Source organism: Salvelinus sp. IW2-2015, linkage group LG36 (genome assembly GCF_002910315.2).
Source record: "Salvelinus sp. IW2-2015 linkage group LG36, ASM291031v2, whole genome shotgun sequence".
In the NCBI taxonomy this organism is placed as follows: Eukaryota; Metazoa; Chordata; class Actinopteri; order Salmoniformes; family Salmonidae; genus Salvelinus; species Salvelinus sp. IW2-2015.
In genome coordinates this window covers 24,360,115-24,377,708 of record NC_036875.1, presented here as the reverse complement: position 1 = coordinate 24,377,708, position 17,594 = coordinate 24,360,115, and the positions used below count along the sequence as shown (strand labels likewise).

Genomic DNA, 17,594 nt, shown 5'->3' with positions numbered 1-17,594 from the left:
GCTTCCCATAAGCTTGGATGAATTTTGGCCCATTCCTCCTGACAGAGCTGGTGTAACTGAGTCAGGTTTGTAGGCATCCTTGCTCATACACGCTTTTTCAGTTCTGCCCATACATTTTCTATAGGATTGAGGTCAGGGCTTTGTGATGGCCACTCCAATACCTTGACTTTGTTGTCTTTAAGCCATTTTGACACAACTTTGGAAGTATGCTTGGGGTCATTGTCCATTTGGAAGACCCATTTGCGACCTCAACTTCCTGACTGATGTCTTGAGATGTTGCTTCAATATTTACACATAATTTTCCTTTCCTCATGATGCCATCTATTTTGTGAAGTACACCAGTCCCTCCTGCAGCAAAGCACCCCCACATCTTTGCTGCTGGCCTTTCAGGTTATGTCGCTATAGGACTCGTTTTACTGTGGATATAGATACTTTTGTACCTGTTTCCTCAGCATCTTCACAAGGTCCTTTGCTGTTGTTCTGGGATTGATTTGCACTTTTCGCACCAAAGTACGTTCATGTCTAGGAGACAGAACGGTATGACGGCTGTGTGGACCCATTGTGTTTATACTTGCATACTATTGTTTGTACAGATGAACGCGATACTTTCAGGCATTTGGAAATTGCTCCCAAGGATGAACCAGACTTGGAGGCCTACAATTTTTTTTTTAGGTCCTGGCTGATTTCTTTTGATTTTACCATGATGTCAAGCAAAGAGGCACTGAGTTTGAAGGTAGGCCTTGAACTGCATCCACAGGTCCATCTCCAATTGACTCAAATTATGTCAATTAGCCTAACATGAGCTTCTAAAGCCATGACATCATTTTCTGGAATTTTCCAAGCTGTTTAAAGGCACAGTCGACTTAGTGTATGTAAACTTCTGACCCACTGGAATTGTGATACAGTGAAATAATCTGTCTGTTAACAATTGTTGGAGAAATTACTTGTGTCATGCACAAAGTAGATGCCCTAACCAACTTGCCAAAGCTATACTTTGTTAACAAGAAATTTGTGGAGTGGAGTGGAGTAGTCATTTGCGGCTCCACTCCAAAGATTGTCTGACAATTCTCCCCAATGCGACTAGATAATTCTGTAGTGTTGGAAGGGAACCCAGCTCTGACTCAACAGGAATCCTCTTCTGTTGACTGGGCTCTGCTGGTTCCCCTCACAGCTCATCAGAGTGTGTGCGACACTCAGTCATTGGACCCCATTGACCTTAACTTACACTTTCACATGCACACTCGGTCATGCTCACTACAACACGCATGCACGTGCGTGCAGACACACACACACTTGTTTAACAATTTATAACCATTCAAAATCCTTTTTTCCCTAAACCTAATTCTGACACCAATTCTACCTTAACCTAAACCCCCTAGAAATAGCATTTGACCTCACAAAATGTTACCAGTTGGTCCAATTTTTGTTTGTTTACTATTCTTGTGGGAACTGCTGGTCCCCACAGGTATAGTTAAACATCTCCACCAACTGCTGTTCGCTGCTGATGGAGCACATCGGGCCTGCTTCAGTCAGTGTTGGACAGCTGGTTTCCATGGTGACTGACAAATACACAGAGAGACATAGAGATCCGGTGAGTCAGGCTTTCTGTCTGTCAGAGTGTGTGTTATAAATACAAAGACAGGAGCAGTGTGTGCATGTGTGCTTAGATACGGACGCCAGTCAGACTAGGATCAACAGTTGGCCCAGTGTAGAGACTCTTTTTGAGAGAGAGTATGTCCGCAGAGCTGAGTGCAACGGAGTGGTTTGTAGTGTGTGTGTGTATTTGCATTTCTGAATTATAGTAAAATGAGCACAATAAAGAAGACTCATTTGATAATTTCATGACGTCAATGATAACATATTTAATCGAATATTACTTGTTTTTCCTATAGCACAAAAATAGGCATCATGGTGATATGCATCAATATTATTATTCACAAATGCTACTTCACATACTCATCCACTTCTGCTATTTAGGATCCATTTGTTGAGAGAGTGCTTTCGGGAAGGTATTCAGACCCCTTGACTTTTTTCACATTTTGTTACGTTCCAGTCTTATTCTAAAATGGATGAACTAAAAACAATTCTTCATCAATCTACACACAATACCCCTTAATGACAAAGCGAAAACAGGTTTTTTAGAAATGTTTGCAAATGTATTAAAACTAAACTTTTACAGAAGTATTCAGACCCTTTGCTATGCGACTCGAAATTGAGCTCAGGTGCATCATGTTTCCATTGGTCATCCTTGAGATGTTTCTACAACTTGGAGTCCACCTGTTGTAAATTCAATTGATTGGACATGATTTGGAAAGGCACACACCTGTCTATATAAGGTCCAACAGTTGACAGTGCATATCAGAGCAAAAACCAAGCCATGAGGTTGAAGGAATGGTCCGTGTAACTCCGAGACAGGATTGTGTCGAGGCACAGATCTGGGGAAGGGTACCAAAACATTTCTGCAGCATTGAAGGTCCCCAGGATCACAGTGGTCTCCATCATTCTTAAATGGAAGAAGCTTGGAACCACCAAGACTCTTCCTAGAGCTGGATGCCTGGCCAAACTGAGCAATCGGAGGAGAAGGGCCTTGGTCAGGGAGGTGACCAAGAACCTGATGGTCACTCTGACAGAGCTCCAGTGTTCCTCTGTGGAGATGAGAGAACCTTCCAGAAAGACAACCATCTCTGCAGCACTCCACCAATCAGGCCTTTTATGTTAGTGGCCAGATTGAAGCCACTCCTCAGTAAAAAGCACATGACAGCCCGATTGGAGTTTGCCAAAAGGCACCTAAAGGACTCTCAGACTATGAGAAACAAGATTATCTGGTCTGATGGAACCAAGATTGAACTGTTTGGCCAGAATGCAAGTGTCACGTCACCTGGCACCATCCCTACGGTCAAGCATGGTGGTGGCAGCATCATGCTGTGGGGATGTTTTTCAGCGGCAGGGACTGGGAGACTAGTCAGGATCGAGGGAAAGATGAACGGAGCAAAGTACAGAGAGATCCTGATCCAGAGCGCTAAGGACCTCAGACTGGGGGTGAAGGTTCACCTTCCAACAGGACAATGACCCTAAGCACACAGCCAAGACAACGCATTGGTGGCTTCGGGACAAGTCTCTGAATGTCCATTAGTGGCCCAGCCAGAGCCTGGACTTGAATCCGATCGAACATCTCTGGAGAGACCTGAAAATAGCTGTGCAGCGATGCTCCCCATCCAACCTGACAGAGCTTGAGAGGATCTGCAGAGAAGAATGGGAGAAACTCCCCAAATACAGGTGTGCCAAGCTTGTTGTGTCATACCCAAGAATACTCGAGGCTGTAATCGCTGCCATAGTTTCTTCAGCAAAGTACTAAGTAAAGGGTCTGAAAACTCATGTAAATGTGATATTTCAGTGATATTTTATGTATATTTGATGTGATATTTTATAAATTTGCAAAAATTTATAAAAAGCTGTTTTTGCCTTGTCATTATTAGGTATTGTGTGTAGATTTGGAGAAAAAAATTACAATTTAATCAATTTTAGAGTAAGGCTGTAATGTAACAAAATGTGGAAAAAGTCAAGTGGTCTGAATACTTTCCGAATACACTGTGTGTGTGGGTGGGTGGAATGAACAGATGACTGAAGATGGGACAGCCGGGCAGTCATGCGGTTGCGTCTGTTTATCCTGTTAAATGGACAACAATACAACATTTTCTCAGATTGAGCAGCCCCCCACTCCACCCCTATAAAAATACATTGCGATCCTCCACACAATCACATTACACAACAAACACAGTACAATACACTAGCAAGCACCACATTACAACTGTACATCCAACCCCTCCTCTCCAGCCTCCTCTCTCCCTGAGCCCCCATACCTCCCGAAATGTCTCCACACTGTTCATCGCGCAGTGACCATCCCACTTGCTTCAAGATGTCCACCATTGTACCCAAGAAAGCAAAGGTAACTAAATTACTCTTTCCCCGTGGCACACACTTCTGTCTTCATGAAGTGCTTTGAGAGACTAGTCAAGGATCATATCACCTCTACCTTACCTGACACCCTAGTCCACTTCAATTTGCTTACCGCCCCAATAGATCCACAGACGATGCCATTGCACTGCCCTATCCCATCTGGACAAGAGGAATACCTATGTCAGAATGCTGTTCATTGACTATAGCTCAGCCTTCAACACCATACTAACCCCGCCCTGTGCAACTGGGTCCTGGACTTCCTTACGGGCCACCCCTAGGTGGTGAAGGTAGGAAACAACACCTCCACTTCGCTGATCCTCAACACAGGGGCCCCACAAGGGTGCATGCTCAGCCCCCTCCTGTACTCCCTGTTCACCCATAACTACGTGGCCACGCACGCCTCCAACTCAATCATCAAGTTTGCAGATGAAACAACAGTATTAGGCCTGATTTCCATCAATGACGAGACAGCCTACAGGGAGGAGGTGAGGGCCCTGGCGGAGTGGTGCCAGGAAAATAACCTCCCCCTCTTCGTCAACAAAACAAAGTAGCTGATCGTGCACATCAGGAAACAGCAAAGGGAGCATGCCCCTATCCACATCAACGGAACCGCAGTGGAGTTTCAAGTTCCTCTGCATACACATCACTGACAAACTGAAATGGTCCACCCACACAGACAGTGTGGTGAAGAAGGCGCAACAGCGCCTCTTCAACCTCAGGAGGCTGAAGAAATTTAGCTTGGCCCCTAAGACCCTCAAACTTTTACAGATGCACAATTGAGAGCATCCCGTTGGGCTGTATCACCGCCCGGTACAGCAACTGTACTGCCCGCAACCACAGGGCTCTCCAGAGGGTGGTGGGGTCTGCCCAACGCATCACTGGGGGCACACTGCCTGCCATCCAGGACACCTACAGCACCCAATGTCACAGGAAGGCCAAAAAGATCATCAAGGATATCAACCACCCGCGCCACGGCCTGTTCACTCCCCTACCATCCAGAAGGCGAGGTCAGTACAGGTGCATCAAAGCTGGGACTGAGAGATTGAAAAACAGCTTCTATCTCAAGGCCATCAGACTGTTAAATAGCCATCACTAGCCGGCTACCACCCGTTTACTCAACCCTGCACCTTAGAGGCTGCTGCCCTATAGACATGGAATCACTGGCCACTTTAATAATGGATCACTAGTCACTTTTTAATAATGTTTACATGCTGCTTTACTCATCTCATATGTATATACTGTATTCTATTCTACTGTATTTTAGTCAATACCACTCCGACATTGCTCATCCTAATATTTATATATTTCCTAATTCCATTCTTTTACTTTTTAGGTTTGTGTGTTGTGAATTGTTAGGTACTACTGCACTGTTGGAGCTAGGAACACAAGCATTTCGCTACACCCGCAATAACATCTACTAAATATGTGTATGTGACCAATAAGAGTTGATTTTAATGATAACTCTGGGTTTGTTGCCCCTGGTTCCTTCTTGTTAGCCATATTGCCAACTTGGCCTTCCAAACAAAGTTCAACATTGCTTGAATACCTCGGCCCCATTCCATACATCCCCACAGAGAAGACCACCCTCAACCTCACACACACAACCCACCTATAGATAGCCTGCTAATCATTGATGCATTTTGTGTTTTCAGGTGGTGAAGACAGTGGGCCTCCGGGAGGTGTGGTTCTTTGGCCTGCAGTACACAGACAGTAAAGGTTACAGCACGTGGCTCAAACTCAATAAGAAGGTGACGCAGCAGGATGTAAAGAAGGAGAACCCTCTGCAGTTCAAGTTCAGAGCCAAGTTCTTCCCTGAGGACGTGTCTGAGGAACTCATCCAGGAGATTACGGCAGAGACTCTCTTCCTGCAGGTAACACACACACACACACACACACACACACACACACACACACACACACACACACACACACACACACACACACAAAACCACACACACACACACACACACACACACACACACAGTTCTACAGTGTGTCCTTTGTACTCACAATGTACATTGCAGATCCAAACAAAGAATTCAAACAAGCGTGTGTGTGTTCCCTGCCCATTCCAGGTGAAGGAGGCCATCCTGAACGATGAGAACTACTGTCCTCCAGAGACTGCCGTGTTGCTGGCCTCCTACTCTGTCCAGGCCAAGTATGCAGACTACAACAGAGACGTCCACAAGCCTGGTTACCTCACCTCCGACCGCCTGCTGCCACAGAGGTCTGTACCTCATACCCATTCCCCTGTTCCCTTTCTGTTCCCTCTCTGTCCCCCTCAGAGGTAGTGTGTTCTTTCTTAAATGAGCTGTTCTTTAGTAAAGTGGCTCAACTCCCTCACAATAAATCTGTTCGGTCTTTTGATGCCAGGCCTCTACTGTGGCTCTGTTTGAATAACCCTGTGTGTGTTCTGCAGAGTGTTGGAGCAGCATAAGTTGACTAAGGAACAGTGGGAGGACAGAATACAGACCTGGCATGAGGAACACACAGGCATGCTCAGGTAGGTCTGTGTATGAGGGTCTCTGTCTGTGTGTGTGTGTGGCTTTGTATGAGGGTGTTTGTATCACACTTTCTCCTCTACATAAGTTATAACTTTCTAATGTGTGTTTGTGTACACAGAGAGGACTCAGTGATGGAGTATCTGAAGATAGCCCAGGACCTGGAAATGTATGGAGTCAACTACTTTGAGATCAAGAACAAGAAGGGAACCGAGTTGTGGCTGGGTGTGGATGCACTGGGACTCAATATCTACGAACATGAGGACAAGTACGCAATACTGATTTATACAATGTGGAATAATTATTTGTCCACTTATTTATTTGATATACTCCATGACACTATCGCCCTCTGATGGCCATGGATGGTACCTCTAGTTTCGTTTTGTACTACTCTGACATCAAAACAAATGTTATTAGTCACATGCGCCAAATACAACAGGTGTAGACCTTACAGTGAAATACTTACTTGCGAGCCCCTAACCAACAGCGCAGTTTAAAAAAATACGGATAAGAATAAGAAATAAAAGTAACAAGTAATGTACTGTAGATAGGTAGTTATCTTCCCATTGCATATTACTGTACTAGCATAGTGTTGAGACAGTCTGTGTTTTCCCTTCCCTCCTCCCCAGGTTGACACCAAAGATTGGCTTCCCCTGGAGCGAGATCAGAAACATCTCCTTCAACGACAAAAAGTTTGTCATCAAACCCATCGACAAGAAAGCCCCAGTAAGTCCGTCTACCGGGAAGGTAGGGGATCCGTCTACCGGGAAGGTAGGGGATCCGTCTACCGGGAAGGTAGGGGACGGTGGGAGGAAATAATACAACACAATGTACAATAAACAATGAGAATATAATAATAATATTGGAGTAGAGTTGTCCACCCCTGTTCTCCACCTTGCACTGTCTGTAAATGACCTGTAAATTGAGTTAACCCCTACCTCTTCCCTGTTCTCCACCTTGCACTGTCTGTAAATGACCTTGTAAATTGAGTTACACCTTCCTCTTCCTCTGTTCTCCACCTTGCACTGTCTGTAAATCCTGTAAATTGAGTTAACCCCTTCCTCTTCCCTGTTCTCCACCTTGCACTGTCTGTAAATGAGCTGTAAATTGAGTTAACCCCTTCCTCTTCCCTGTTCTCCCCTCCTCCTCTCCCTGCAGGACTTTGTGTTCTACGCGCCACGGTTGCGGATCAACAAGCGTGTCCTGGCGCTGTGCATGGGGAACCACGAACTGTACATGAGGAGGAGGAAGCCTGACACCATCGAGGTGCAGCAGATGAAGGCCCAGGCCCGGGAGGAGAAACACCACAAACAGATGGAGAGGTACAGTACTGGGCGAACACATGCAGACATGTGGTTGTGATTCTGACCAGAAGGGGCAGCATTGTATTAAAATATGTCTGGTCTGCATTAGAACCACAAAAAAGGTAAATCTCTGTATTTATTTGATTCCCAAACGGGGAAATGAAATGAAAATGAGATACAAGTCTGATCTACTATCCTGACAGCTGCTCTCTGAAGATCAGGATGGTCTTCAGACTGCATATCTCTGTATGCAGTGGTGTAAAAATACTTTAATGGACTATTTACGTAGTTTTGGGGGGTATCTGTACTTTACTATTTATATTTTTGACAACTTTTTACTTTTACTTCATTACATTCCGAAAGAAAATATGTACTTTTTACTCCCATACAGTTTCCCTGAAACCAAAAGGTACTCGTTAAATTTCAAATGCTCAGACAGAACAGAATTATCCAATTCACACACCTATCAATATAACGCGTTGTCATCCCTACTGTCCCTGATCTGGCGGACTCACTAAACATAAATATATATACTGTGTTTGTAATTAATGTATGAGTGTTGGAGTGTGCCTTTGTCTGTTCATAAAAACATATATTTTTTAATTGTGCCATCTGGTTTGCTTAATATAAGGAATTTTATGTATAGCTTTTACTTTTTCACTTTTACTCAAGTATGACAATTTAGTAGTTTTTCCAATACTGTTATGTGCATTTTTGTGTGTCTTGTCTTTTTGTAAAGCATCTCAGAATGTTGTACCTGTTTTGTGATGATAATATTTTATACATAAAAATATAGTTTGATATTGAATATTATTTATATATATATATATTCTACAATTAGTTTAATTAATTAGAATATATTATTAGCCCAGGCATGTTCATCGTCTTTTGTTTTACAGAGCCCAGCTAGAGAACGAGAAGAGAAAACGAGAGCACGCAGAGAAGGAGAGGGCGAAGATAGAGAAGGAGAAGGACGAGCTTGTCGAGAGGCTAAGACAGATTGAGGAACAGACGCTAAAGGCCCAGAAAGGTATCCACACACACACACACACACACACACACACACACACACACACACACACACACACACACACACACACACACATACACACACATACACACACACACGCTAAGGATACAACTTCAGAGGAAAAATGACTGATTTGCATTCTCTCACTTACTTTTAAATGTCATAGGTTAACCTTGCAAGCAACACCTTGGTGTTACACTAAAGGAGTCCGCGTGCTTCCAAGCCGAAACAATTCTCAAGAGTTTGTATATATATTATGACGACATTTTGTGCCATTTTTGTTCATTCTAGACTTTTTTTCGGCTGTTCTGCCACACTGAAAAAATAATAATACTGCACCAAACAACTTAGTTAGATGTAAAATTGCACTACTAAGATCTCCTTGTCAAAAATGTCAAAATTAATGACAGATTTCTTGAGTTATTTTCGATTAATTCTGACTATTTTTAGGAAATGTATACTGTCTACGGCGCCTCAAAATGGACGCCTTTTTATAGTTTTTCAAGGGAAGGTCTTTTAAGGGAGTATGCGAGCACACTCATTCGGTTCAGCTAGCTGAGGCGCCAGCCGAACTGAAGCATGCTGACGCCTTAACACCCAATGTAGTACACAACTGGTGTTCAGACACTCAATTACCACAGAACAAGTTCACAGCTACACAATTTGCATCCTAGCCTCTTATCAGGAGGAGTGAGGAATGGGATATCAGTTAGAGATGGGCATAGGATGACACTGCCAGCTGTTATATCATGTTACGGGAACATTCTCTCTATTGTTGGCCCTTGACTTGTTGCACCACAGCTTTTCTGTTAGGACAGGACATAGCATACAAGTATTAGCCATTGAGGCTGTAGTGCCGACATTATGGTGCCTCTAGAAATCTGTTTTTATAATATAGATGAGGCCTTTCTCAGGTAAACACTGTCATTCCATTGGAGATTATTTGAGTACTCCTCTTGTTTCATAACATATATAGATTGTGTGAATGTATGTCAGGAAAGATGGGTGCGATTCTTGCTCAGATCGGAGTATATTTGTCATAAATTGTTGTCCTTTGTGTGTGTATCTTTGTCTGTCTCTGTCTGTGTCGTTCTGTGCATGCTCATACAGAGCTGGAGGAGCAGACACGCAGGGCCCTGGAGTTGGACCAGGAGAGGAAGAGAGCGAAGGAGGAGGCAGAGAGGTTGGAGAAAGAGAAACAGGCAGCAGAGGAGGCCAAGGCAGCGCTGGTTCAACAGGCTGCTGACCAGATGAAGAACCAGGAACAACTGGTAACACATCACATCACCAGTCTGGGTCACGCTTTGGATCAGGGCCCCGTTTACTGAACATACTTTCAGTGCATACTTCTTTCCTTGAAAAAAAATCACTGATCTTATATGAAATGATTAGTGAATGCAATATGATAAGACACCTTACTCTGCTTTCTATTTATTGATTACGTCAAGGAAGGATAGGTCTTAGTGTAGTTAACCATGTAAATATACCTACTGTAGGCAGGTATACAGTAATTCTCTAAGTCAACAATCTCATCTGAATTGTGCAATTATCACACTAAAACAGTTGTAAATTCTCTATTCTACATTATAAACTGGGTGGTTCGAGCCCTGAATGCTGATTGGTTGACAGCCGTGTTATTTCAGACGGAATAACACAGGTATTTTTTATTTATTTAACCTTCATTTAACTAGGCAAGTATGACAGCATTTATTTTTACTGCCGTAATTACATTGGTAACCAGTTTAGAATAGCAATAAGGCACCTCGGGTTTGTGCTATATGGCCAATATACCGCCGCTAAGGGCTGTATGCAGGCACTCTGCGTTGCGTCGTGCTTAAGAACAGCCCTTAACCGTAGTATATTGGCCATATACCACAAACCCCTGAGGTGCCTTATTGCTTAGACATATCATCACTGTAATAACCCTGTCCCTGCTCTATTATCACCATGTCAATACATACAGTTGTATGTAAATAAGTGAGACTGACTTTTGTAAACACCTCCTCTGGTCACACTAGATTTTATGGATGGTTTTACTAGCATTCCACAGGTGATTTGGTTATTCCTCATCTTGGTATTTAACTTGACATGCCTAAGCCCAACGCATAGCTCAACTTTGTGCTTCAGCTCCAAATGACTGATTATTGTCTTATTTAGAGATAGTCATTGGTTTAAAGGGATAGTTCACCCAAATTACAAAATAACATATTGCTTTCCTTACTCTGTGAGCAGTTTATGGCAAAGGTATGACAGCAATCCATGCTTTGATTTTGTTTACCTGGTTACTGTTTCTGGCCATTGTGGCACAACTCCAATGCAAGTCATGCACGTCATGTCCAAATCATCCTAAAATATAAAAAAATGTATTGTATAGCTCAATGAAGTTGCAAGTAGATGATTTGGACATACATTTGATTTGATTTGTGGCCAGGTAAACAATAGCGAAGCATGAATTGCTGGCACACCTTCTCCATAGACTGCTTACAGGGTAAGGAAACCAAAATGTAATTTGGGCGAACTATCTCTTTATGCGTAGGGAAATAACATTGATGCATTTGGTTTGATGCTGTGTTGGAAGGCCCTGAGGCAGTAACCTTTTTAGAGTGCTGACAGATATGTGCGATTGAGTTGTTAATGGGGGGAATTCTATCCTCTCACCAGCCTCTCTCTCTCTGGTATTCCAGGTAATATTTCATAGGTGGTATACCATGATAACAGTAGTCACCACAGAACCATTTGTCAATTTATATTGATATTGGTTGGTCATTAAGTTTAATGTGGAGGAGAGTGGGCCATGGCCAACTCTTGCAGTCTGGTGGCCAGTGTGTTGGGGTGTGTGTGTGTGACAGAAGGGTGTCTTGTGCTTGTTGCTCGCAGGCCGCTGAGCTAGGAGAATTCACCGCCAAAATCGCTCTGCTTGAGGAGGCCAAAAGGAAAAAGGAAGAGGAAGCGACAGAATGGCAACACAAAGTAACAGTTACCTCCTCTACCTCTCCCTGACCCCCGCATGCCCCCTGCGCTTACTGAACTAATGCATTATTATAATGGTCTCTGTGTCTAAATGTGTGGGTGTCTGTGACCTCAAACCAAATCATATAACAGCTTTCATAAAATGACTTCAAAAAGTTTTGTGTATGTGTGGGAGCTGAGGTTGAAATTGTGGGAGAGGATTTTTTTTCATTGTGTGTGTCTGTCCTTTTTATTTGCATGTTAACCCGTTACTGTGTGCATGAATGTTTTACTGCTTTTTACAAGTCTCTGGCCTGCTCAGGCCCTACACGTGCATTACCTTTAAATACAGATGTCCCTGTCTTTTGGCAAATGTATCTTAAAATGTGTTGGTGTATGAGTTTGTGTGTGAAAGCAAGAGTGTTTGTTCTACCTGTTGTGGATCCAAATAGAGTATTGAAATGTGTCAGTACTGTGTGATAGTTATATACGATACAATAGATAAGCACTTTATTGAACGCCAAGTGACAGTATTTCGCACATTAACCACATTAACCCCTCCCCACTAGGCCATCTCAGCCCAGGAGGACCTGGAGAAGACTAAAGAGGAGCTGAAGTCTGTGATGTCATCACCCCCTGCGCCAGAGCACGATGAGGAGGATGAGACGAACGCTGAGGGTAGCACCGAGCTGCACAGTGATGGGGTCACCAGCCACCACAGCGAGGAGGAACGTATCACAGAGGCCCAGAAGAACGAACGCGTCAAGGAACAGCTGCAGGTAGGCTAATGAAGACATGGCCTCACTTACATTTAACATTTTAGTCATTTAGCAGACGCTCTCTCCAGAGCGACTTACTGTACAATTAGTGCATTCCTCTTAAGATAGCTAGGTGAGGCAACAATACATCACAATGGTCCTCTGTAGCTCAGTGGGTAGAGCATGGCTCTTGCAACGCCAAGATAGTGGGTTCAATTCCTGGAATTACCCCTATGTGAGAAAAGGTTGTACTCTATGGATGTTGAAGAGCATTAACCTGCAGGAGCGTGTCACCGTGTTGATGTTTGCAGAGAACGACAGGGTGTTGTCCAGGGTCACGCCAAGGTTCTTTGCACTCTGGGAGGGGGACACCGAGGAATTGTCAACCGTGATGGAGAGGTCATGGAGCGGGCAGGCCTTTCCCAGAGCAGCTCTGTTTTGTTGAGCTTGAGGTGGTGGTCAGACATCCAAGCTGAGATGTCTGCCAGGCAGGCAGAGATGCGTGTTGCCACCTGGGTGTCAGAAGGGAGGGAAGCAGAAGAGTAGTTGAGTGTCATCCGCATAGCAATCATCATAGAGACCATGACCATGTCATATGACTGTTGAGAGACTTGGTGTAAAGAGAAAAGAGAATGGTGATGATGTAAAGAGAAAAAAAACTTGGTGAAAAGAGGATGAGCGCCTAGAACCGAGCCCACGGGAACACCAGTAGTGAGAGCACGTGGTGCAGACACAGATCCTCTCAACGCCACCTGGTAGTAGTGACCTGCCAGGTAGGATGCAATCCAGGAGTTTGCAGAAGCCTAAGATGCCATTAGGATGGATAGACCCCTAGAAGCTCAAACTATCAACTGCAAAAAAATGTAGGGTTATGGTTAGGCCAAGTGTTTGGGTTAATGGATCAACAGTTTGCTGATAATTTGTTGAACTATAGACCCTGTCTGCAACTATCAAAATGAAGTGTTCTCTCTCTTCCCCTCTCCCTCTGTCAGGCTCTGAGTTCAGAGTTGGCCCAGGCGAGGGACGACACCAAGAAGACCCAGAATGACATGCTACATGCGGAGAACGTGAAGGCTGGGAGGGACAAGTACAAGACCCTGCGTCAGATCCGCCAGGGCAACACCAAGCAGCGCATCGACGAGTTTGAGTCCATGTGAGAGACCTCGCCCTCCCACCCTTGCATTGCCACGACAACGGCTTGTTTTTGTGTACAGCAAAACCTGCCCGTTCCCGTCCCATTCCCCCAAATCCCTACTTGCAAAAAGGCCAGAGGTGTGTGGATTCAATGTCCCGCTAACTATGCCTTGCCAAAGCTCTGCCCACCAGCGGATGGCCAATCAAACTGCTCCATGCTTAGAGCTCTGCCTAACCACATCTGGAATCGCCTAATCTGGAATGGCAAGCAACATACTGTCGAAGCGAACTTCTCCATGAGCAAAGGGTAATTTAATGCTTGCATGTCTGATGTAAGAATGGATAGAGAAATTGGTTGATATCTTGCTTTTATTGAGAGGGAACAATTGCAGTTTAACTTTTTGATGTCGCTGGCAAGCTTGTATGTAAAGCTTTAAATACCGTACCTTACCGTTTATTTGTTTGCCATTAGATGAAGAATTCTAATAGTTTTCTTTTTTTAACAAAACAGCCTTATTTGCCTCATTTAATTTCGGCTTCATATTTAACTGTGGTGAGTTAGCTGTTCTCTAGTCAGTCATGGGTCAGCTGGTGTTGAACCAGTGGTTTAATTCCTCCAGAATTTGACAACAGCGTTTATCTGTTCGTTCTGACCTATACCTTTGTGTCGTTTATCGTCCATTGAAGCATTTACCATTTATTTATTTTCGTTCACAATAAAGATACCATGTATATTTCTTATTTCCAGTCAGTCAGTGTTCATCCCCAGGTTGAATGAGGTAAAACCAAATGGGAGGGAAGCAGCAGTCCAATATTATATGGATGGAGTGATATGAGGAACTGTTTATTTTGAACATTCCAGATTCATCACCTTCCAGACATGTAAGAATGGGGAAAATAAAAGAACCACAAAACCGCCCTAGCCACGTTGGTTTTCTAAATCAAGGTTATGTAATGAATGATCAGGTCAGCCACCTCCTTGAATTTACAACTGGTGTTTCTGCTGAAAGGAAAAAACAGTTATTAATTGTAAATATCAATAGTTTTATCCTTATGTACTTTACTAACCTTTATCATCTTGAGATAACTTTCAACCCATTAATCATTAGTTAAAAACATTAAAAAAATAAAAATGTAATGTTGTAGTAACTTTTCCAGAGATATTACCTTTCATATAGGGTTGTCGAAAGATGACGACACATTATAGGCTATTCATTCAACTTTATCACCACAGTAAGTGTAACATCCGTTTGATTTTAAATTTCAGATGTCAGAGTGCCTTCGGGAAAGTATTCAGATCCCTTGACTTGTTTCACATTTTGTTACATTATAGCTTTATTCTAAAATGTATTAAATAGTTTTTTACCCTCATCAAACAGTACCCCATAATGACTAAGCAAAAACAGGTTTGCTAATTTATTTTAACAAATTAAAACAACTGAAATATACTTTATTGAAGCACCTTTGGCAGCGATTTACAGCATCGAGTCTTCTTGGGTATGACGCTACGAGCTCGGCACACCTGTATTTGGGGAGTTTCTCCCATTCTTCTATGCAGAGTCTTTGTGGTTCCAAATTTCTTTCATTTAGGAATGATGGAGGGTGCTGTGTTCTTGGGGATCTTCAATGCTGCAAAAATGTCTTGGTACCCTTTCCCAGATCTGTGCCACGGCACTATCCTGTCTCTGAGCTCTACAGACAATTCCTTCGGCCTCATGGGTTGGTTTTTGCTCTGACGTGCACTGTCAACTGTGGGACCTTATATAAACAAGCGTGTGCCTTTCCAAATCATGTCCATTCAATTGAATTTACCACAAGTGGACTCCAATCAAGTTGTAGAAAAATCTAAAGGATGATCAATGGAAACAGGATGCACCAGAGCTCAATTTTGAGTCTCATGGCAAAGGGTCTGAATACTTACAGTACCGGTCAAAAGTTTGGACACACCTACTCATTCAAGGATTTTTCTTTATTTTTTACTATTTTGTACATTGTAGAATAATAGTGAAGACATCAAAACTATGAAATAACACATATGGAATCATGTAGTAACCAAAAAAGTGTTCAACAAATCAAAATATACATTATATTTGAAATTCTTCAAAGTCTTTGCGTTGATGACAGCTGAGCACACTCTTGGCATTCTCTCAACCAGCTTCATCAGGAATGCTTTTCCAACAGTCTTGAAGGAGTTCCCACATACCCTAAGCACTTGTTGGCTGCTTTTCCTTCACTCGCTGGTCCAACTCATCCCAAACCATCTCAACTGGGTTGAGGTCGGGTGATTTTGGAGGCCAGGTCATCTGATGCAGCACTCCATCACTCTCCTTCTTGGTCAAATAGCCCTTATACAGTCTGGAGGTGTGTTTTGGGTCATTGTCCAGTTGAAAAACAAATGATAGTCCCACTAAGTGCAAACCACATTGGATGGAGTATCGCTGCAGAATGCTGTGCTTGCCATACTGGTTAAGTGTGCCTTGAATTCTAAATAAATCACTGACAGTGTCACTAGCAAAGCACCACCACACCATCACACCTCCTCCTCCATGCTTCCTGGTGGGAACCGCAGATGCGAAGATCATCCATTCACCTACTCTTCGTCTCACAAAGACACGGCGGTTGGAACCAAAAATCTTACATTTGAACTCATCAGACCAAAGGTCAAATTTCCAGCGGTCTAATGCCCATTGCTCGTGTTTCTTGGCCCAAGCAAGTTTCTTCTTCATATTCGTGTTCTTTAGTAGTGGTATCTTTGCAGCAATTCGGCCATGAAAGCCTGATTTATGCAGTCTCTGAACAGTTGATGTTGAGATGTGTATTTAACTTGAACTCTGTGAAGCATTTATTTGGGCTGCAATTTCTGAGGCTAATAACTCTAATGAACTTATCCTCTGCAGCAGAGGTAACTCTGGGTCTTCCTTTCCTGCGGTGGTCCTCATGAGAGCCAGTTTCATTATAGCGCTTGATGGTTTTTGTGACTTCACTTGAAGAAACTTTCAAAGTTCTTGAAATTTTCTGAATTGACTGACCTTCATGTTTTTAAAGTAATGATGGACTGTTTTTTCTCTTTGCTTGTTTGAGCTGTTCTTGCCATAATATGGACTTGGTCTTTTACCAAATAAGGCCATCTTCTGTGTACCACTCCTACCTTGTCACAACACAACTGATTGGCTCAAACGCATTAAGAAGGAAAGAAATTCCACAAATTAACTTTCAACAAAGCACACCTGTTAATTAAAATGCATTCCAGGTAACTACCTCATGAAGCTGGTTGAGAGAATGCCAAGAGTGCGCACAACTGTCATCAAGGCAAAGGGTGGCTACTTTGAAGAATCTCAAATATAAAATATATTTTGAATTGTTTAACACTTTGTTTGCTATCTACAGGATTCCATATGTGTTATTTCATAGTTTTGATATCTTCACTATTATTCTGTAATAGTGAAGAACATAGTAAAAATAAAGAAAAACCCTTGAATGAGTAGGTGTGTCCAACCTTTTGACTAGTACTGTATTCAAGGTATTTAATTTTTTATACATTTTCTAAAATTTCTAAAAACCTGTTTTCGCTTTGTCATTATGGGGTATTGTGTGTTTTATAATAAGGCTGTAACAGAATGTGGAAAAAGTCAAGTGGCCTGAATACTTCCGAAGGCACTGTATGTATGGATCATATTCAGACATTCTTTTCAGTACGACAATGCTTATGGGAGGAAGAAATAGTATATTTGAAGAAAGAAAAAATATTTGAGTTAGGCCGGTTCGATTTGACATTTAAAGGTACAGTAAAGCCTAGCATTATTATCGAAACAACGATGTTGACATGACAGGCTTCTTAAGTGTTATTTAAATTCCTTAGTTAATTACTATTATTTTCCTGTCAACCCATTCACTGTAGGCTACAATACACTTATCTGACATATACCCTAGATCATTGAACTATCATAGTCACATGATACAC

The 17,594-nt window shown here is 42.8% G+C and overlaps 1 protein-coding gene across 3 annotated transcripts in view; it reads left to right on the top strand.

Moving 5' to 3' along the window:
* Window positions 1-14,549, top strand: part of LOC111959849 (radixin) — a 35,440-nt gene extending 20,891 nt beyond the window's left edge. For 2 of the 3 annotated variants that reach the window (XM_023981669.2, XM_070437535.1), the window contains 11 exons: window positions 5,610-5,828; window positions 6,033-6,184; window positions 6,377-6,460; window positions 6,580-6,726; window positions 7,088-7,184; window positions 7,617-7,780; window positions 8,662-8,792; window positions 9,903-10,063; window positions 11,670-11,762; window positions 12,311-12,520; window positions 13,492-14,549. In XM_023981669.2, the coding sequence (XP_023837437.1) occupies window positions 5,610-5,828; window positions 6,033-6,184; window positions 6,377-6,460; window positions 6,580-6,726; window positions 7,088-7,184; window positions 7,617-7,780; window positions 8,662-8,792; window positions 9,903-10,063; window positions 11,670-11,762; window positions 12,311-12,520; window positions 13,492-13,656 (1,623 nt within the window). In that variant the 3' untranslated portion in view covers window positions 13,657-14,549. Of the gene's footprint in view, window positions 1-1,465; window positions 1,592-5,609; window positions 5,829-6,032; window positions 6,185-6,376; window positions 6,461-6,579; window positions 6,727-7,087; window positions 7,185-7,616; window positions 7,781-8,661; window positions 8,793-9,902; window positions 10,064-11,669; window positions 11,763-12,310; window positions 12,521-13,491 lie in introns of all 3 variants that reach the window. The other variant, XM_023981671.2, reaches the window with a different exon arrangement.
* Window positions 14,550-17,594: the final 3,045 nt, after the last annotated feature.